A 21,925-nucleotide genomic window follows, 5' to 3' on the forward strand; every position below is an offset into this window, starting at 1 on the left:
TGGTTCCACGAAATGAAGGTGACTGACTGAGTTTTGATGCAGCATGTGGGCTATTATTTACAAACTAGTCATTAGCCCGTGGAAAAATCCACGGGGTCGTCCGTCCTTTAAATTAACCCGTTGCAACAAACTGGACAGAAATACATCGCGTTTTGTATTGATGCGCATTTTAAAAATTTCGTGTTTCCGTAAGGGGACACAGCTTTCGCGGACACACAGACAGACAGACGACGGCTATTATTAAAGAGATATTGCCTGTTTTGGAAGATTCAACAAGACGAAACGACAACTTCGTTAACGGGCATTTAAACTTTTTTAATTTGATCGTGCTCCGTAATAACGGCTCAGAGGCCAAGAGGTTTTATTTTCGCGATATATTGAGATATATTAATATCTCGCAATTTGAATTTACGACTTAGGTTAGTTGGTCATATTCTAACTCTCAGAATGTGCTAATTAAATAAGAAATTGCGACCTTTTGCGACAGAGAAGGGGAGAGGGATAAACAATATTTCGGGTAGCCTATTAGACGAAAAAAATTTTTTTCGCTTTATCTTTGATAGAAAAAAAACAGAAATTATTAAAAGCACCCCTTCATATTTAAAACACAGCACTTCACGTGTTGTAGAACACATCCCCGCCACACTATTCAATTTGTGCTGTCGACACATTTGAAGGTAAAAAATGCGTAATAAAGCATGTGTAAACAAACCGAAAAGTACGGTGTTATGCATATTGCCGAATACATTAACATAATTTATGCCGAATACATTAACATAATTTATGCCATAAAGAACCATACTATGCGCATTCATAACATTGAAGCTGTAGCTCGAGTTTCTTTATAAACCGCTGCAAGAAAATTTACCCCTTTATCTTTAAATCTATTCTTTTATCTTTCTAATTTGGACTAAAAAAATAAATTTTGTAAATACAATATTTGCACAATGACAGTGATGAGCAGGATTTGAAGTGAAGATTTATATATACTATACAAAAAAAACAGATAAATTGACAGGGCAACAGAACATAAACTGAAAAGTAAGAATCATTTTTGCGGTTTACTCGGAATGTATCACAGTCCAAGTGAAACACCAGTCCTTGACGGAATTCACTTCGGTCTCGTGTAAACGACGCACTAAATGAAACACAATTCCATGTAATAAAATCTAGATGCGTGTGTAATTTAAATTTGTTTTTCTAATCATTCAGAAAATGATTCGATCGAGCGTGTATATGATAACACACATAAGCTATCATGCAATGTAGTTTTAATATTCACATCTCCGTGTAACTTTGCCCAACTGGCGAGAAGTTCGTCTTTATCTTCATAGTTCAAGTCATTATAGCTCGCGTCAATGTATTGTAACGAATTACTTCCACAAAATAAGTGTTTAAAAATTTGATCAGGTAAAGGAGAAGTTACTGAACATGAGGAAACATGCAATTTTCGTAACGTTGAGTTCTTTTGAGATGATTGATGAATAAGTATCCCAAGAACTTCGTTGTCCACATCTTTACAAAAAGAGAGGTTCAATGAAGATAAGTGTGGTAATCTGTCCCATCTAAAGAGATGTTTATAGAGATTATCCACAGGAGAGATTACCTAAAGTTAATTGATTTTCGCGAATTTAGCGGATTTTATCCATATTCGCAAACGTTTATCTGCGCGAAAAATCCCGGAAAGGCTCATTAGCGAAAATAATCTCCGCGAAATTACCAGAAATGACTTATTCTCTAAAAAAACTGTAAAAAAATTTCTAGAAAATTTTATTTTGTTTATTTTATTTTCATTTTATATTCGCGAAAAATGTCTTGGCAAAATATCTTAACATAACTGATTCACGAAAATTAATTTTCGCGAAATGCATTTTTTTGACATCGCGACAATAAGTCTTATTTTATTAATCAACTTGGAGATTGACAAATTATGCATTTGTAAAGTGTGACAAAATAACAAACCATAAATTTTGTATTCTTAAAACCAAAATGTCGACATCCGAAAACCCAATAAATTAAATCGGAATAAATAATTCGATACCTGATAAAACTCCTTAGGTTATTTTCTGTACTAGATGGATGTTGAAGCGACAGACATTTCATCTTATTGTTAAAATTAGTGAGTACGTCAGCCGGGAAACGATTTATAGACAGCTTCCGTAACGATGTAAGGTTTTCCTGAAGACATTAAAAAAGTTGAACAATATCAATAACAATTAAAGGGCGATTTCCATTAACAAAAACAAGTGTTAAGTCACACAACAGTCGACACAAAAAATGTTGCACGACAATTACGTGTTTTGATGGAGCAAGCAACATAAGCTTTATATATTAATAACAAGAAAGGCACGATTACTTTTGACCGATCATATTTGCGACACGTCCGCGAAACGTCGTAAATACGATCAATTTGAAAAGAAATCGTCCCTTTTATTTCACCTTTTGATTTCGCTAGTATCTTGGATGTCACTCTTTTTATAGAGTCAAATTTGAAGAGATTTGAGGACTTTTGATAAGAATTTTCAAAAAGGTGACGGTGTTTTCATCAAAAATATGGTGGAGATTCGAGTAAATTTTCATATTTTTCAACAAAAAAACATTGAGAATATCTGAGGAGATTTTAAGGTGATGAGATGAGTGAAGAATAAATTATTACTGTACAAATGTATCATTCCTATGCATTTTGAAAGTAAAAACATGTGACAGGTTGTAAAGAGAAGTTTTGGGAGATTAAAGAAGAAAGTTGTTAAAAATTATAATTTTGGGCAAATCTTGAAGGGAAGTTTCCAAACTGAGGAGAATTGAAGAGTTTTAAGGGTGGCAACCCTGAGTATTTAAGGTTAAGGTGCTTTAAAGTGTTTATAAAAGCTCTTGCCCCAAGCGTTTTATTTTAAGGGTACAAGAAATAAAATGTAACATGATGTTTAGAATTGCAGGTGACTTACTGATATATAAGTCGCTACATCTTGATGCACTCTCTCAACACTCTTTCGTGGAGACAAAACACCGGAGATGTTCAAATCTGATATTCTCTGTTTATTCAAACATTTTAAAACTTCGACAGTTTGATCATCAAACACGTTGAACGATACATCAAGTGACGTCAGCGTGGATACTATGAAATATGGATAACAACAGCTGTATGGTTTCAGAAACTTTCAAATCATTCCTATTACGTTGAATGCTTAATCTAAAGCGGAACTGAATAATAAATATATTGCAACTTGATTGGTTATTTTACCAAATAAAATTTTTGTTCCCATTCACAGAGAATTTTTGAACGATCTCAACCTTCCCACCAGATTAGAAGGGTAATTGATCATCCATATTACAGTTTCCCGTTTTGTATTGGACAGGAAATAAGGATATAACCAATGGGATTGTTTATAAGGAGCTCGTTTCGTTAGAAAATCTGAATTTGACCCCTCATTACATGCAGATATCGCCCTTTTTATTTCACTTCCCACCTTGTGACATTTCAACTTAAGAGGTCGCAATAATGTCCAAAAAATGAAAATTTGTTGTTTCAAAAGTCATCAGAAAATTTTAGACGCCTCTTTGTAAATATTTTTTTTCCATTTCAAAAGGGCGTTTATTGAGCACCCATTTTGTGACATGCATAAGGGGGTGTAATGATGCCGACACATACTGACGCCCAAACATATACTTACAAAAAAGTAGCAATTCAGACAATGATTACCTACCCTGCAGTATTTCTACAAATCTTGAGTGATTCGTAAAAGTTGTTGCATTTAGTTTACAAGATTGTAAGTTCAACACTTCCAGTTGTTTGCAGTATGTTAAGATGTCGCACATCGAATGAACAAATTCTGTTTGGACGTGAAAATCATTATGATCCAGCATTAGAACGGTGAGAGATGAAAGTGCGGTGTCCTGGGATTGGGAAAAGATATACAGATCAGAATGTTAATAAATAATTAAATAGCATTGACTAGAAACAATCTGTTTCAAAAACAATACTTCTCCTAAGTAACAGCATATTGAACTTCAAAAAAATTTAAAAGACTTGAAAGTCTCCGTCATCCTAAGAAAAGCGGCATTAACGTGTGCATAAAAGCCGTCACTACCCAAAAGTCAACTGTTGCGAATGGTGAACGTAAACAGAATACCTGCAGAACTAATTCTCACTCTTAAAATATGCCTATTATTCTATTAAACCTGAGACTCAATATGCTTATAAACTTGGCATTTAACTGTCTCTGTTTTTTGGCAAAATTTGTATTTACTCTTTAGAAGAAGACTAACAAAAATATACTACGAACCTTGGTTATCATTTTGAGCTCTTCTTTCAGTTTCTCTTTAATGGTAGCAGACAGCTTTGCTAAACTCTTGGTTGTGATACCAGTGCAAGAAAGGTTAAGTGTCTGGATGTTCGGAAGAGAAGGTAAACAGCCAATCAAAATGCTGCATTTGTCATCGCCTAGATCAAATAATTAACCAATTCGATTGACACTTAGTAATAAAAAATTAAGAAATGTACAGGGTATATTTCATAAACAAGTCATTTTTTTTTTACCTAAATACGTCTGCGATACGTCAATTATCGTTAACTTGGTATTAAACGAAATAGAATCTGCTACGGCTTGGACATCTGGAGTGCTTAAGAACAAGTTTTGAAGTGACAGTTGATCAAACAGATCTTCGGGATGTATTTGATTTGAGATTTCATCAATTGGATCTAGAAAAGTTATTTTTTTTTTACAAATACTATGGTATCGTGCAGAGAGAGGTGTAGTATCGTAGATCGTACAGAGAAGAATGTAGTATCGTACAGAGAGAGATGTGGTATGACACAGAGAGGGATGTAGTATCGTATAGAGAGGGGTGTAGTATCGTACAGAGAAGGATCGTGCAGAAAGTAGGAAATCTCAAGGAATTCTAACGATAACTTATCTGCATTAACAAAAAAGTGATTAAAGTGATTTCCAATTAAAACTTTACGGCACACAAGCGTTAAAATTGGAAAACAGGTTTAAAATAACACATACCGACAACTAGGCGGCCACAGGCTCTCTTGTATCTCTCTATTGTTGGTTCCAATTCTAAACCAGTGATGTCAGCTACAATTTCTTCGTTATTCATTAGAACGTTTCCGATAATGTCTGAAGCATCTAACAGCGCGCCGTCAATAGTTTTCAAGCTTAACCGCGCGGATACTTTACACTTGGAGTGGTAACGTTTCTTTGCCTGTAAACATGCGTACACGCTATAGTGTTAAAAAATGTCATGGTTTAAAGGTCTATTTTCACTATAAAGGTCTGACGCATAAACAAATACCTGTCTTATCACAGGGGAAACTTCAAAATAAAAATGTGCCAACGTTTCATGAGAGATTTTAAAAAGACTGTCCTTCCTCTTATAATTTTTACATTATAAAACTTTAACACTAAAATGCTAATATTTTCCATAATTTGTTCTTAGTTGAAAGTCCATAGTTAAAACTAATATAGGCCACTCCAAGCAAGATCTGATATGCAGAATATTTTCCAAACATTGTTATCACTTGCCAGTGTTTATAAAAAAGATCTTTGTACATACGCCAAATTTTTGGACGTGAAAAAACAGGGCCATATATTCAGTAGATGTTCTATAATATAATTTATTTAATTTTGACTTTTCTAGAAGGAATTCACACTTGTAAGGAAGCGTTGAAAGATCACAGACATTTGCAATTATTATTATTATTATTATTATTATTATTATTATTATTATTATTATTATTATTATTATTATTCCGAATATTTATACAGGATATAACCACTTCAATATTGGGCACAATGTTATCGATGTGGGACTATGTTTTGAATGCATACATTTACACTGACATTGCCCAATTTCCCCCAAATGGCATAGGTTGACCCGTAGCTATGGTACAGACACTTCCTAAACATGCTCGCGCAGTGGGTCGAACTAAGGTACCTTGTGATTACGAAGCAAACTCCATAACCACAAGGTCACACGCCACGCAACTTATTAACAGACCAACAGACTTATTTACAAAAAAGCTTGGTCAAATTTATTTGACACAATATTATCACAAAAATTACCAAACATTACCTCATCTAACAGCCAATCAATCGTTAGATTATGCACATCTTGACACGATATGAGAAACAATTGCTCGCCAACATGTATTTTGATTCTAAACAGTGGGTTTCTTTGCGCAAAAGTATTGGGACTAGCAACTTCCATTAATGTGGTCTGTTTTGGTGCAACACGACCAGATGAAAAAGACCTTCTTTCCCTTAATTGTGGTTCGTTTGGTGTTTTCTTTCTCTTTTGTGGAATATCATCAATTATAAAACTTTCTAATGAAGGGTCGTTTTCATTCAATAAAGATGGCGAATGGGTTGCGTCCCTTCTTTCTGTATCTGAATATGATTTTCGAAGTGCATTAAAGGAATTTTGAATTGTGTTATTTTTTTTCTGCTTCTTCGTGTTATTCGTTTTAAAAGATTTATCGGAGCTGATCATTTTCGGCGGCGTATCATTTAAGTATGATTTTAGGCTCGCCTGCTTCTTCTTTTTCTCTTTGACATTTCTATTCAACAATTCCTGAGAGCTGTCATCCTCTAACTGTGTTTCTGGTGAAGACCCCATGGGATCATCGATGGTAAAAGAAGAACAAACAGGGGGACTTGTGCTCAGCTTTTGTCTTTTACTACACCTTGTGTCGGGCTGCAAGTCTTCATCGCTTTCCGAAGAAGATTGGTCAAATAGCGTTTGGTTCCGATCTGTTACCAGTCTCTTCGACACTGACTTTTTCGAAGTCTTCAATGACAAAAGAAACTTTTCCACCTCTTTCCGTTGCATTAGAGTTGTTTTATCACATTGTTTTTTAGTAAATTCTTCTTCGTCTGCTTCGATAGCTATTTGCAGCAAATCCAAAGGAGTATATCCCTAAAAAATTTTAAACAACCGGCAAATTAAACAAAAGTAAAAAGCGCCAAGAGCATCAAGGTATTCGTGACTAAAGAAGCGATTTCTGGCTTATATAAGATTACTAAATGCACAGAACAACTCCAACTTTCTGCCTCGTTTCCGATGAAAGCGACACGAGAACCTCGCACTCTAGCTGGAAAAGCGCCTTTCATTGGCTAATAAAGGATTTATTGAACTGAAAATTAAACAATTATTCTAGCACTTAAAGCAAAAGATTGTTATAGGGAAGTTTTTATACAAGTACCAAAATTACCTCATTGGTTTTCGCATCAGTTGATGCACCCTTCTCCACAAGCAACTGTGATATACGAAGGTGTCCGTTTTGACAGGCATCGTGAAGGGGTGTGATGCCACCACAGTGGCTACCTCCCGGGTCGGATACATTAGCTCCATATTCAATTAACAGTGCAGCAATATCTAAATTGGTGACAACGAATATGTAAGTTTAAGTACAGACGCGGAGCCTGCAAATAAAGAGAACTTAAACAGATCCTCCCTATTGTGATCCAACTTGCACAAAATACATACACTAAGGTGGAGAGGGAATTTCAGAAGGCAATAAAATGCAGTTTTTAACAGTTAACAAAGGATATAATATTTGGCCTAAATATCGCGTAGTTTAATTATTCTTTACAAAATGCTACACAACTGAGACTTGTTGCAAATTTCGGAAATGTACTTTGTGATTCAAACAAAAAAAAAAATCAAAAAGCAACTGTACATTACCATAAAATCCATGATTGCATGCTTCATGTAAAGGTTGCCAACCGCAGTAATCTCTTGAATGAACGTATGCGCCCTAATAAACACCACGAAAATAATAAACAAAATATAAGATGAACATGTTTGGAGGGGCTACGAATATTTTCTTCGATTTATTTATGTACAATTTAAAGTAACGAGTTTGGTATCATCTTGAAAAAATTACTTTTCAAATATTTCGCATGTAATATGTTGCGTTTTAATAGGGTTGAGTTTAATTTTGATTTAAAAACATTTAACATTATAGTGGCCCTATCAAAAGTAATCATCATGGCTTAGACATAAATAGCCAAGAGTCATCATTTTTTCATTCTTGTTTATTTTAGTAAGAGGCGTATAGAAGTGATCAGTGATTTTTGTCCGATGGAAAACCCTGTACATGTAGGATCAAGAGTTCCACTAAAATTAATTGGATTAGGTTGATGTTAACATTTTTGCGATAAAAATACCAGACCTGTTCAAGTAGTGTCTTTACGCTTTGCAGGTTTCCAGAGATAGCTGCAACATGCAACGGTGTTTCACCGCGTTCGTTTATTTTATTAATCTAAAATATATATATAAAAATAACAATACATCCATGGTCACACTCAGTTCATTAATAAACATTGTGGAACATTTTTTCTGCATATAAGTTGCACCTTTTTAGTTGACCGTGACGTCTTCTTCCTGCCGTGTTTAGACTCAAGATGAACTTCTTCTTGGTCATGTTCCTCATCGTTTTCTAACAAAATAATGTACACCTACGTATTTTTAAACAAGCTTTAGGGACGTTTTATTCAAATCATAGTTTTATTTCATTGTCAAAACAAACACCATAAAACATTCAACGAAGGTTAGTAATAAGAAACTAGGATTCATCAAATTCCCAAAACAGGAGCAGTATAGATTGCCAAAGAACTTAAGATAATCATGCAGTTACATTTAATTGGCTGATGGCATTAATTCATAGTTGTTGTTTTGCACATGACATTAACTGGAATCAACTTTCTGGGTTTTTTTCACCAGTATGGTTTAAATGTTACATCATAATTAATTTCCAAAATAAGGCAGTTACATTCAAGACATTTCGTTTAGATTATAGATGTGGAATAAAGCAGATTGAATGTTCAAAATTCAAACGGCTGTTATTTGTGTTTGCTGCCCCTAAAGTTTGGTTCCCACTGTGGTTTAACTTGGGTTTAAATATAAAACCTAAAAGGTTTTAAATGTGTTTAAAATAAAACCCACTGTGTTTTAAAAGCAAAAACATGTAGCGTTTCTCTCTTGGTAGCCTCTGTGTGATTTATCAAAAATCACTGGATATTGGCGAATAAAGATTGCTAAGATTCTCTTCCTGTACCAAACTTAGTTCAGCCTATATTATCAAAATTCCTGAAAAATCCTCATATTCCTGTTTCGTGAAGAATTCGAACAGCTACATGTAGTATACGCGACAGACTCTTTGTAGAAATCAGTGGGAACGCTGTCACTATAGTTTATTTGTTTATTTCTTGTATTTGTTTATTTGTGTTAAAGCCCAGCTACGTAGTGAGACATCACAGTAAAACGTTTTCTCATGTTTAACAGAGTCGCTCAGATTGATGTATTTTAGGTTTTTTTTTATATTTCTTATATTACTGAACAAATTTGTTGAACGGTTGATACTTGTTGTTGACATTCTCCCCAGGTTAAGACATACAAAATAATCCCTGACAAAGGGGACACACTGGCTAAATAATATATGCCGCTCACCGCTTTCAATGGCCAACAGTTCATCTTGGTTGAGTTCAATAGAACTACTTTCACTTTGTTCTTCAAATTCGTCCTCTTCTGAACAGTCTTCTTGAAGATTTTTCATTTTTTCTACAATCTCATTAAGTTTGTCCAAGTTACCAAACGATTTTAGCGTTTCAGATAAATCTTCATAAACTTTGATCTGCAAAGTAAAGGAAGGAAAAATATCAAAAAGTAAAAAAACGACTCCCCTTGTATAGCACATAAAGGAATAAATGGGTTGTCTTGGCAATAGAAAAAGAGTATGCCAGTGTTAGGGACAAATGGACAGGATAATAACATGACATATGGGGTTACGAAATTTGAAGCAACTTTTAACAACAAGGCAACTTTTATTACTGACCATAGTAAATTACATAGGTCCAACAAAGTATACCTTTGAAACTACCATTGGTAAAATACTAGGCCTGACAAGGCAACTTTGATACTACCAGTAGTAAGGCCAAACAAGGTGTACCTTTGGTGCTACTAGTGGTAAGGTCCAATATGGTGTTTAACTGTTTAATTATTAGAACTTGTACTCAATTTTTATTAAACCATTATACCTCTGCTAACTTATTTTCACTGATTTGTGCACAGTCCAAACCTTTCATGTAATACTCTTCAATAAGTGAGAGCGGTGATCCCAAATCCTCGTGAACCTTCGCAATCGCACAATAAGTTGCAGATTTCTGGAAGAGAAAAAACGAACATTTTTTAGGATGAAATTGACTAGTAAGGCTAAGATACTACACTGGATCTCCAGTCCTTTCTATTAGCAAATTATTTCACAAAATATCACACAGCTATAGTCAGACTCCCAGAACACAAATAAAAAACGCCCCACAAATATTCATTGGTTTTTTTATCGTATATCTGTATATACCTCTTTATATTCGTTTTGTCTTGAATCCAACTCCATTTGATAAAACTTGAGTGCTTTGTGGTACTCTTTACAGTCAGAATAAGTTACGGCAATAGATGCATAGATAACAGCCAATTCCTTTTTAGATAAGCTAAGATACTTAGCAAGTTCCATCTGTATATAAAAGAATCTGACTACGTTTAAGACTACATAATCAGCAACAAAGTACACAAAATTACTGAAAACTTAGTTTTTGGCTAGAAATAAATTGCTTTTGTTTATTCTATGTTATGTCAACTAAATTTTTAGACAGAATGGGATTCAAAACCACATATTTCAAAGAGAAAGCTTTTCTAGGGTTGATGCCTTAAGCCGATCAGCTATCAACCCGTGGCATAAATCGTCACTTCAGCCTAAATTTAGTAATCTTTGTTGATCATGGCTTCCAGGGCTTAAACAATAAAGAAGTAGAAGAAGCGTCAATTATTAGGCAGTCTGACTAGGTCCATTAGTTGTTACACATTATTACTTTGAGGCAACCATGAGTAAGGAAATAGAAAGGAAAGGAAATTATAAAAGGCATTTTGAATAATTTTATACCTGTTGCAGATAATATTTTAGGGATTCTTTAGGACATTTGATTTCAGCATAAAGATCACCAAGCTTCTCACATAAAGCCAGTAAATTTTTCTTATTCTCACACTGTTGATATTCTGCTGTTAAATGAACACCTGTGATAGCTATAAAAAGAATATTTAAAATAAACATTCCCCTCAAGTTATGAACACTCAAATTAAAAAATGTTAAAGATATTTCCTAATACTAAATCAAATTACCATTATATTATTTCGAAAACTTGCATAGGGTAGCCACTTTAGTGTTGAAAACACTGTTATCAATGTAGGTTTTTGTGTTCTGAATGTATACATTAGATATACCAATACTGTTACCATGGCATGGGTTGACTTGTATCCATGGTAAATGCACTAAGTAAATGCCTGTGCTACAGACTCGAAACCATAAACCTCATGATTGCAAGGTGGACACTTAAGTAATTCCATTGTCTAAAGTTCTTAAACTAATATAGGCATAAAGAACACTCACCAGTTTTCAAGTTCTTTATAACACTCTGATCACTTTTTCTTTGTTTATATACTTTTTTTAATGCCTGCTTTGCTGGTTCAAATTCACGTAGATAAAGTAAAACCTATAAAAACGGAGTTTTAAGACGGCATGTTAATAATAAATTTAATCCTGATCACAAATCTGATCTCATACCACGACTGTGCCTTGACTAAAAATTGATAACTTGGGTTATTAGGCCTTAAATTGGAATTTCTTCTTGGACATGAAAAAATGGCAGATGGTAATGTAATCTCCTCCCTAAATATATGATTTAAGGTTGGAATTAAAAAATAGTCATATGTAGCGTTAAGGTTATGGAGTTCGTTTCGTAATTACAAGGTCTGTGGTTTGGTCTACAGTGCAGGCATGTTTATCAAGTGCCTTTACCACTGAAACTGATGTGTTTCTCCACTTGATAGCAAACAAAAATAACTTTAAAACCAGCCTAAAGTCCCCCTATTACCAAACAAGCTTCCCTTAATTTTCTAGGTTTACCCAGGGCCACCACAACAAAATTCTGAGATTTAAACAAAAAACACAGTTCAAAATTATATATTCTGATAACTTACTGTGTTTACTTATAAACTAAAGTTAAGTATCAACTTTCTAAAAATCGCTAAATAACAACACATACCAGGCCCATCTGAGATAAAGCATCTAGTTCGCCACCTTTATCGTTTTGCTCTTGTGCAATGTTTAAAGAAGCCTTGGCTGATTGTAAAGCTTTTATGTAGTTGCCAGTGTTGACATAAATACCACTGAGTGTAAAATGACACTTGAATATGTTCTCATATAATTTCTGCTCTCTAAAGATTACATACTACTTTACAAAAAACATAATCTCTGTAACTATATTTTAGGCAGAAAATTGAAACTATTTAACATTTTAACACATATTCTTAAAACAACCTCCAAATTTCTCTTTTTATTTTCACCCAATTTTACTGCAAAAATTTTGGCAGCCACAATTATTAATCTTTAAAAAACAAGAAATATTAGCACCAGACCTATCATTACGAGGCGAGCGATCATTCTTGCGGAATAATGCCAACAATATATTGTCTGTTCCACTTGTAAGTGCAATTATGCTGATTTGTTTTATTTGTGTCTAATCAACGTTTGCTGTAATTTACAGGTAGTAACTACAAAGGGGACAGGGTTTATGACATCATAGTCTACGTAATTCTTTATCTAAGTCAGGAGTTGGTGGATTAGCTAGAATGTATGCGTTAGCTTTAAATGCTTATTTCGATTTTGTTGGTCAATTTCTTTACAATAGAACAAAAATAATCATTATTTCTGTGGCTTGAGGTGCGTGATTATTGCATTTCTTAGAAAAGTATAATTGCTGGGATTTTAAATGAAATGATTATACGATCGTCAGGTTTAAAAACGATAATTGAAGCCCTGGTATAGTCGTAAAAAAAGATGAAAAGAATCCCTGGCGATACAGAATATTATTTATTTTAAGTGAGGATTTTCATGATCTATATTGTTAAGTTATAAGTCGCCATTCAACTTTCTGTGCCCCTTTACAGGGCAAAGGATTTTTGTTACTTCATATTTTCTATTTTTTTTTCTTAATTTTTATTTTTCGGGATGATCACTCATGCAAAACAAAATTAAGCTTGGGGTGTGCAATTTATTTTTCCTTAATGATAGGCCTGTAGCACAGTTTGTTCTTTCGTGTATTGATGTAGAAAAGTGTACCTTGAAATAACCAATGCTTTCAGTACAAACTTTAGAGCTTCATCAGTATCTTGCTCCCAGTCATAAATCAAGCCCAAGTTTAAATACAGCCTCGCCTTCATCTCTAACACTTCTTTATCTGATGTAACATCATGAAGGTTGTTTGCGATATCCAAACTATTCAGGTAAGACTTCTGTGCATGTCTTAAACTGTTGTTGATTTCGTTTTTGTTGGTTAGGTTTTCTGCTTGTAAAAAATAAGTTCTGCCAATCGTTGCCAGAGCTCTTTGTTGTTCTAACAAATCCTTTGCGTCTTTCGAAATCTAAAAAATAATGCAAGATTTGATTGAATTTGATAGAGAAAAGTAAAAAAAAAGAAAAAACTAGTAACCATGGTTCATGTAGATGTTTAGTTAAATGCAAAAACAAACATTTGCCCTTTTGTTTTCTTTTTACGTAAAACATCTTTACGTAAGAAATCAACATCGTCTAATTGGACAGCCATTAAAGAACATCTGCAAGGCTGTCACGCTACATCATCTCTGGACGATTTCAGTATCCTGTCTAGTGGAGGCAACCAGTATTTGTTACAGATTAAAGAGAGTTTGTTCATAATGCAGGAATCAGCTCCAATGTATTAATGCAATTAATTGCTTAATCTCAACTATGGTTACTGGTAAACTTTGTAAATATTTAGATAAAATTTGTACATTATTGATTGCTTGGAAATGGGTGTGTGAACACTCTGAACGTCACAAACAATGTAGTCTTTCGTATCAGAAATGAACACATAAACAACAAAATAGACCTCAAAATGTTTCTGTTGATACTTCAGAGCTTCCTGAAAATCACCAAGTAAACACAAGCATTCTCCAACTTTTCGATTCCCAACAGCCACACCGATAACATCACCAACAGCTTCACTAAAACCTATCTCTTCCAAGTGTTCAGTAATGGCTTCTTCAAAGAGTTCTATGGATAAAAATAATTGCTAATTGAACTACACAGTATTAAAATAAAAATTTCCTGGTTTTGTTAGTTATGGCTATAAACTCTTTAGGTTACTCAAAACCCTAAAATATGCTCAAATTAATAAAAAAATAATTTGGCCTGGTTATTGGTTAATTTAGCAAGTTTGTTCAAGCTAATTTAATTCCTTAGTAATTCCATGATTTTAAGCAAAATTATTTGAATCTGGTGTCATTGACTACACAAGATGCATACAAAAAAAAAGAACCCAAGTTCTAACGTTTATAGTATATTTTTACCCTTCCAAATGTTTTCAATGGAATCTACAAATAAAATATTTAATAACCAACCAAAAAAAGGTTCAATTAAAAAAGTGATATCTATACAACCAGAATTTAAATAAGGGGGATAACTTAAATCTAAAATTAATTTGCACCCTGTTAACCTATAGTATCAATGATTACAGTTAAGTAAACATCTATTTAAGATATTAAAATTATTGTTATATAAGGAAATATAAAGAAAACAAACTTCTTCACTTTCAGTTTAACTGACAGAGATAGATGAAAATGTTACTGTTTAGTTCTTTTTTAAGTTTTACCATGGAACATGTATTATAAATATATATTTTCATAAAAATACGTTCCATACCATTCGACGAAAAAACTTCACCGATGCAATTACAAATTTTTGCAGCTTCCTGTAGATCTTCACGTTGTTTGGCTTTCAACTTTAATCTTCTTAAATCTAAAGTATTTTATCCATATAAAATTACTTGTTTTTTAATTGATTGAGGCTGAAAATGTCTACAAATACTTCAAATGTACAAAATTCTTCACTGATTTGAAATTTGAATAAAAACTAGAAAATTACAATAGAAAAACTAGCAGAGTCCTTGACTAGCAAAATACTGTCAATTGAGGTAAAAGGTAGGTTGTATGAGGCCTGTGTAAGAAGTGTTATGCTGTACGGTAGTGAGACATGGGCAGTGAAGCAGGAAGATCTTGGCCGTTTAGAAAGAAATGATATGAGAATGGTTAGGTGGATGTGTAACGCCAGTCTGAGAGACAGAAAGAGTTCAGATGAGCTAAGAAGCAGGCTAAGTCTCTGTAGAATTAAAGATGTTATCCAGATAAGAAGATTGAATTGGCTGGGGCACTTGGAAAGAATGGAGGAGGATAATTAGGTAAGAAAAAGTAGAGACTTGATAGTTCCTGGGGCAAAGCCCAGAGACAGACCGAGAAAGACTTGGCAGGAGGTTATAAGGACAGACTTGATACAGAGGAAGTTGAGTTTAGATCTAACACAGTCTAGATCAGATTGGAAGAGGGTCATTAATATACCCCGTCCAACCCATGCTAGCATGGAAAACGGACGTTAAGCCGAGAATGATGATGATGATGAAAAATAGATTTTCTAAAAGTGCCCAAAAATCTTACTAAAAGCCAGAAGGTACATCCCAACAAAGTATATCTTTTAATAAGAGGCTATTATTCGAAAAAGTGGTGTAGTGTAGAGTAGTTGTGTAGAGTAGTAGTGTAGTGGCTTATTGGTAGAGCATTAAGCACAAGAAGCAGAGGTTCCAAGTTATTAAAATCCCCCTTATAGTGGTAGTAAAAGTCACGTCTGTACTGCTGCTAACTTGATTTGTTTGATAATTGTTTTAGCAATGTTTCAGGTGTAAAAAAAGTTTGCTAGGAAGATGGGAGAAAGTATTCATGACTGACTATTATAGTGTAACTTCTTCTGGTAAATTAAAAAAATACATTTGAGCACTACTATACAATTACAATACAATACCATTTATCTCCTTCTTTGCACTTTTATTCATGTTTTATCTATTGTATATCTAAAAACAAATGATCTGGCCACATTAACATTAATTAAAACTAATACAGAATCGAACAGTGCAATCACATTTCTTAAACATGAAACCAACTGAAATTTGTAAATAATTTAAAAAAATTTAGCAGTGTAATGTAAATTTAGCAGCAAAGATTGCCACAAAATTTTATAAATTAAGCACCTTATAACAAAGATGAAAGTAAAATGTTATCTTGTTAGCGAAATAGACCTGGAAATGAAATAATGTATAATCACATAGTGTCAGATAGGAATTACTTATAAACAAATTAACCCATAAAAAATCAAAATGCCTTAGTAAGGCAAGAGAGAACAAAAATAATAAAGAAACGTGCTGCGTGTTGACTTTCGTTGACTTGCTTCTCCCTCTCTGGCCAGACATTTTTAAAATTTTCCCGGTAAATTAAAGTTGCGCAATGTTTACATTTTTGAGAAAAAAATCGGTTATCTCCCGAATCCATTTCGGAATGTTTGTTAAAACAACATGGTAGCCGATATTTTTATAAAGAACTCGTGTGTTCTGAGCCGAAAAGCAAGAAGCTTGTCCTGATTTATGGTTTTGGATTTAAAAGTGTGTTCATTTTCTTTTTTTCTTGTGTTATGCTTTTTCGCTTGCACTTACCATCTTTTAAACGAAACACTAGAGCAACATTTTTCTAAGTAAGTATAATAATTAATACTTCCCATCTAACGCTTGAACTATCAACTCATTCATCATTTAAACCTTTCTGTGCATCAAACATTTTTTTCGTGTGCAATGTTGTTTAGGAATCATCTACAGAATTTGCATGAATTTGTATATAAAGAAATTGTATACTGTATGCTATATAGCCTAGTTAACTGAGCTTTCTTCAAGGATATCAAATTCAGTTTCTCTAAAACAAAAGCTTAGACGCAAACAAATAGCAAACCCTGCATTACAATCAACCAATCAGCACCCTTTTAAATAATTCAAGAATTAATGCACTTAGTCACAGTGCTGTGTTTTTCCTGCGTACGCATAAAATTATTACTAAAAAATGCTTTTACATATTTTTAAAAGGTTTATTTACTTCTTAGTTCATATTGTTATGAACACTTGTAGTAAGTTTCGTGTCCAGCAGAGAACAATTGTAGAAATTACACAGGTGGTCGAATCACCCCCCCCTCCCCCCAGCATTGAGAAGCCCCTAAAAGGGCGAGCAGGAATAGGGTTAAATATTCCAATTTGCTGGTGGTAAAATAAAATATGTATACAAATTTAATTTTAAACTATAAGGATTAAATTTGTATATATAAAAGTTTTTGAATTTCGTATTAAATTCTTATGACTCTTAAATTATATACATTACATATAAAAATAATATAACAATATGAACTAAGAAGTCAATAAAAAAGCTTGTTAAAAAATTTAAAAATACTTGTTAACCAACTTTATAAGCTCTATAATATAAGCCCAACATCATTTTATACCTCAAGTTCCCTTTAAGCTTTATACAATTGTGTAGTGATGATTTTAGAACAGAATATGGCGTTGTTTTAATTTAGTTATAAGATTACCATTAGAAGATGTTCACACAAAAATTTGTATGACAATTCATATGGGCTAGTTTTTTCAAATGAAAAATCATATAACATTTCCTAAAAAATCACAATAAGATCATATAATTTGTATCTGGTTTTTTATTGAATCTCATAACTGATTTACTTTATACAAATCATTTTTTATACGAATTGTATGCAATTAAATTGAGATTATATTTGTTTAAAAGTCAATAAGAAATTTGGTATGTAGTTGCAGCACAATTAGAAATAAAAAGTAGAAAGAAATAGAAACTCATTATAAAATAAAATACAAAACAATTTTTCACATAAGAGTGCCCAACTCACTAAAAATGTCTTGAAAATTGAAGGAAGGCTTTGAGTAAAATTTTGGTGTTTTAAAAAGCTAAAATTTTGCCAAATCAAACCATGTCAAAGGCCCCAAAATATTGCAAACAACATTTCAGGAAAAATTCTGGCAGTACAAGGCTAGGTACTAAGGTAAAAAGTGAATTGTTGGAAAAATTTTACACATACAAAACATTGCACTCCTAAAGAGTTTATTTTTATTGTAGATGAGCGACAGATCACACACCTTATTTACTCATTTTTAAAAAATGAATTCTAATCATTCAAAACAAATGATTAGAATAAGTGATTTTTTTCTTAAAAAAAATATAGTTAAGAAAATTTATTTCAATGTTATATATTTTATGGATCTTGTTCTTCTATAAAATCATGATGAAAATCAATATGCAAATTTTACCCCAAATGGTTCCACATTTTAAACTACAAGTGTGTGTGAACATGTACAAAAAATCCACAATGAACTTTTGTAAACATTGTTTATGTTGTTTTAGATTATTTGACTTATTACGCTAAAATTATTTTGACACCATTTTAGATTAGAAAATGAAGTTGTTAAAAAGATGGAGGCCAAAAAAATGGAAAATGTTTCTGGCCATAGTTGCAGTTTATGCTGTGTTCTCTTGTGTTTTGTATTTTTGTTTGGTAAAGTTTCTTGAGAAGAAAAACATACAAGAGATGTTGTTTCTCGATGGATTTAAATCACAAATCAAAGATGATATCCTAAATTTAGGTGCTGATGTGGATGAAATCGAGTTTCAAGGTAACTGAATGTGTTAATTTCGCAAACCTTGCATGAGTTTTTTATATAGTGTGGTGCTTAACACACCTAAAGGAACATTCAAACATGGCGTGTGTGGGCGTGTGCACGTGTGATCGCACGCCATTCCAGACGAGGCCTGCTTGTGTGAAAAATTGTTCTTTTTTTATTTTCAAATGAGTTTCTATTTCTTTATACTTTCTATTTTTAATTGTGCTGCAACTACATACCAAATTTCTTATTGACTTTTAAACAAATATAATTCCAATTTAATTGCATACAATTCTTATAAAAATTTATCTATCTATCTATCTATCTAAGGAAAGTATAATTTTTAAGACACAAACACAAGTTTCACAAAGGCCTAAGCATTCTCTATGAACGTCCTCGCTTCTTAAAATAGCTAAAGCTTTGTGCATTGCACAAATAAGACTAAGTTTAAAAGAATATGAAATCTAAACTATAAGCTAGCTGCATTAGGAATGTCTGTAGGTGTGTGAAGATGTGGGTGCATCGTATCTGACTAGTTTCAAAGTTAGTTAGTCTTTCAAATAATATTCAGGTTTAGTATTCACTCTTACATGAAGCAGAAAAATCTGCTTGTTATTCTCATTCCTCCAATAGTAACTTATGCTATTATCAGAAACGGAAGAGTGCATTTTCTTCTATGACAATTTAATAACGCTTTAGCAAATTTACGCAGGTCAAGAACTTTGGTATGTTATTAAAATAGCAAATTAAAACCAGTCTAAACTTTCTAGTGTTTAAACTGTATCTCTAAGTTTCACTGGTATTGCAGCATCAGATTTGGAAGCAAAGATGCCTTGCGTCACTATTTAAAAAATAAATTTTTGTTTTTTTAGATGAGCAGAGTATAAATCCTCCATATCTTGATCTCCCGCATCATAATCCAGCTGCTTTACCCCAGGCCTTCACTCCAGAAAAACAACATTCAAAAAGCATCATAAAACAAAGAAAAACGAAAAGAAAGGATCCTACATGTTTTGTAAGTCACTATCGATTCAACAATGACAATAAAACAGATCGATATTTGTTCATATTGGGTCACTATGAACAGCTTGGAAAAACAACAGTGAATCTCTTGCATTCTGGAATGCTTGCAGCTTATATGGGTAGAAATCTTGTAATACCATTGGTAAGGAATTCACGTTTTTGTGGTTTACGCAGTGGCTGGACAGGCCCAAAAAGGAAACAGAGTCGTGAGTTCATACCAATGGATAATTATTTTGATATGCATTCTGTTGAACATCTTTTCCGAGAGCATGTTTTTACAAAGCAAAATTCAAGCATGCTTAGTACATTGCCTGAATTTTACAAGGCATGTGTTACAGTTGGAATGACGATTATTTTTTTTATGTACTCTGGTGCCAAAGCAGAAAGTAAACGATATATGAAACTATCTGAAGAGGAATATATTTTTGTTGATAACAAAATGAAAGAAAACAATGGTTGGACAGACTGTTTATTTGTTGAGAAGAAAGTTCAAGTCACAAAACGGATGAATTACACCAAAGTAAACAGTGCCTTTTGTATTGATCCTGAAATCATGCAATCAAGAAGGGCATTAAAGGAGCTTGTTCATACCCACAAATGTGTTATTGTTTTTTTGTGGCGGGGAGTTGGTTTTCAACGGACACATTTCAATATTACTTTTCCAAACAGTCATGAAGCTTATTTGTCTCACTTGCAAAGTAGTCATTTCATTGTAAAAGAAGTACAGCAGTTTTTAGATTCTCATGTCCGTGGTGTTAGATATCTAAGCATTCATATACGTTCCGAACGGCAGATTATATGGTATGGTGTTGAGAAATTTAAAAAATGCATGAAACTTGTTATCAAAGTTGTCAATATTTTATTAGATAAGAAGAAAATTAGACATATTTTTATTTCATCTGATTTGGAAAGTCACGGTTCAGATTCTCTTTCACAAGTTTTAAATAAAACCATATTAAATGATACCAAACAATTTTATCAAAACTTAGTCAGTTCGCTTAACACTGTCAGATATAAAGCTGATAAGAGAAAAGGAATTATTTACAACGATGCTGGTTTTGTTGCTTTAACTGAAATGGAGATTATGTCCCGTTCAAGTCATTTGATCACTTTAGGTGCTGGTACGTTTCAAGGATGGCTAGTAGCCATGTTTAAAAAATACCAAAACATGCATAAGAGGCCATGGAGTTTGACAAGAGTATGTTCAGTTGAAATAAAAAATCCTTATGCACAACATAAAAAAGTCAATTAATTTATCAAAAATAGCTGCAAAAGTTTTATTATATATTATAAATTCTTCTTATCTTTGAACCAATGCAAATTTATAAAATAATGTTCTATACTCATGTTTCCATGTCAAGCATTCAATTGAAGTAATAGCAACCATCATTTTTTTATGGGTTGGTTGAGCATGGTTAAAGGGAGGTTGCTTTGCTGCTTCAATCCCTGACAAAACAAATGTCTCTTACATTTTCTTCATGATCTTGGAACTGCATAAAAACAGGTTTTTTGTTTGCCTTGTTCTGCTCCATCTTTAAAATAATCTGGCTAAGTTGAGCTTTGTATTGCGGTTACCGAAAAAATATTTTTAAATTACGGGTTTTAAACTTCCTTGATATTTACATCACACTTTCATAAGGGGCATTCAATTAACCTGAATTATAAAAATTTACGTTAATTTTGTGCCTTAAAATTTCCTGGAATATAGTAGCTGCGACACTTTATTGTAAAATAAACTATATATCACAGACTGACTGTGTTTCAAGTTATGTGTCCACTGAAAAGAAGAACTTTATTGTAAAATTTGACTTTGTTTTCAGATTTCATTGTTTTCTCAAATTAAGCATCAACTTAATAGATTATTTCCTTTAAGAAAAGTTATGTTTTTTTTTTGTTAAATATGTCTTATGTTGATATATTATGTTGTTTATACTATCTTCATATATATTTTATTTATTGTTTTATAAGAATTTGTTACACAATAGACAAAACAGAATATTTTAAACCACTTGTTTTTCTTATTTGTAATATTTGTACCTTTTACAAAATCTAAGACGTCTGGGATAGTTCAGCAACGTTTCTGGGGTTCGGTAAAGGTGTGAATTTTGTCTGATTTTTTACCATGTTTGAATATATGGTTCTTTGAAAATGCTTTTTTAGAAATAAAATATCAGTAAAATTTCTATATTCTGTTGATCATTATTATTTTTCTGCGACTTTATATATGAGAAAAGTGAGAACGTTTTTTGTAGTAGGAGTCAGGAAAAGCTAGCTGT

General features: G+C 32.9%; 3 protein-coding genes across 4 annotated transcripts in view; 1 reads left to right on the top strand and 2 right to left on the bottom strand.

Annotated features, from left to right (window-relative positions):
* The window catches only part of LOC130630485 (BRISC and BRCA1-A complex member 1-like), a 100,919-nt gene that overhangs the window by 28,804 nt on the left and 50,190 nt on the right, over positions 1–21,925 (bottom strand). The window lies entirely within an intron of this gene.
* LOC130630472 (tonsoku-like protein) lies at positions 706–15,998 on the bottom strand. The gene is made up of 22 exons (XM_057443985.1): positions 15,926–15,998; positions 14,777–14,872; positions 13,965–14,128; positions 13,178–13,479; positions 12,102–12,273; positions 11,447–11,549; positions 10,943–11,082; positions 10,364–10,516; positions 10,044–10,169; positions 9,457–9,640; positions 8,364–8,446; positions 8,180–8,269; positions 7,690–7,762; positions 7,217–7,380; positions 6,079–6,921; positions 5,010–5,208; positions 4,538–4,699; positions 4,284–4,441; positions 3,705–3,894; positions 2,946–3,115; positions 2,042–2,178; positions 706–1,565 (listed from the first exon to the last, which is right to left on the bottom strand). The coding sequence occupies exons 1-22, from the start codon at positions 15,954–15,956 to the stop codon at positions 1,205–1,207; spliced, it is 4,101 nt and encodes a 1,366-aa protein (XP_057299968.1). The 5' UTR covers positions 15,957–15,998; the 3' UTR covers positions 706–1,204.
* Positions 16,429–21,666, top strand: LOC130630479 (uncharacterized). Of its 2 annotated transcripts, none has more exons than XM_057443994.1 (3): positions 16,429–16,559; positions 18,414–18,638; positions 19,499–21,666. In XM_057443994.1, exons 2-3 carry the CDS (start codon positions 18,422–18,424, stop codon positions 20,899–20,901), a joined length of 1,620 nt encoding a protein of 539 aa, XP_057299977.1. In that variant the 5' UTR covers positions 16,429–16,559; positions 18,414–18,421; the 3' UTR covers positions 20,902–21,666. The 2 variants fall into 2 exon arrangements, with proteins under 2 accessions (XP_057299977.1, XP_057299976.1); XM_057443993.1 differs by having other exon boundaries at positions 16,498–16,648.

Source organism: Hydractinia symbiolongicarpus, chromosome 2 (assembly GCF_029227915.1).
Source record: "Hydractinia symbiolongicarpus strain clone_291-10 chromosome 2, HSymV2.1, whole genome shotgun sequence".
NCBI classification, from domain to species: Eukaryota; Metazoa; Cnidaria; class Hydrozoa; order Anthoathecata; family Hydractiniidae; genus Hydractinia; species Hydractinia symbiolongicarpus.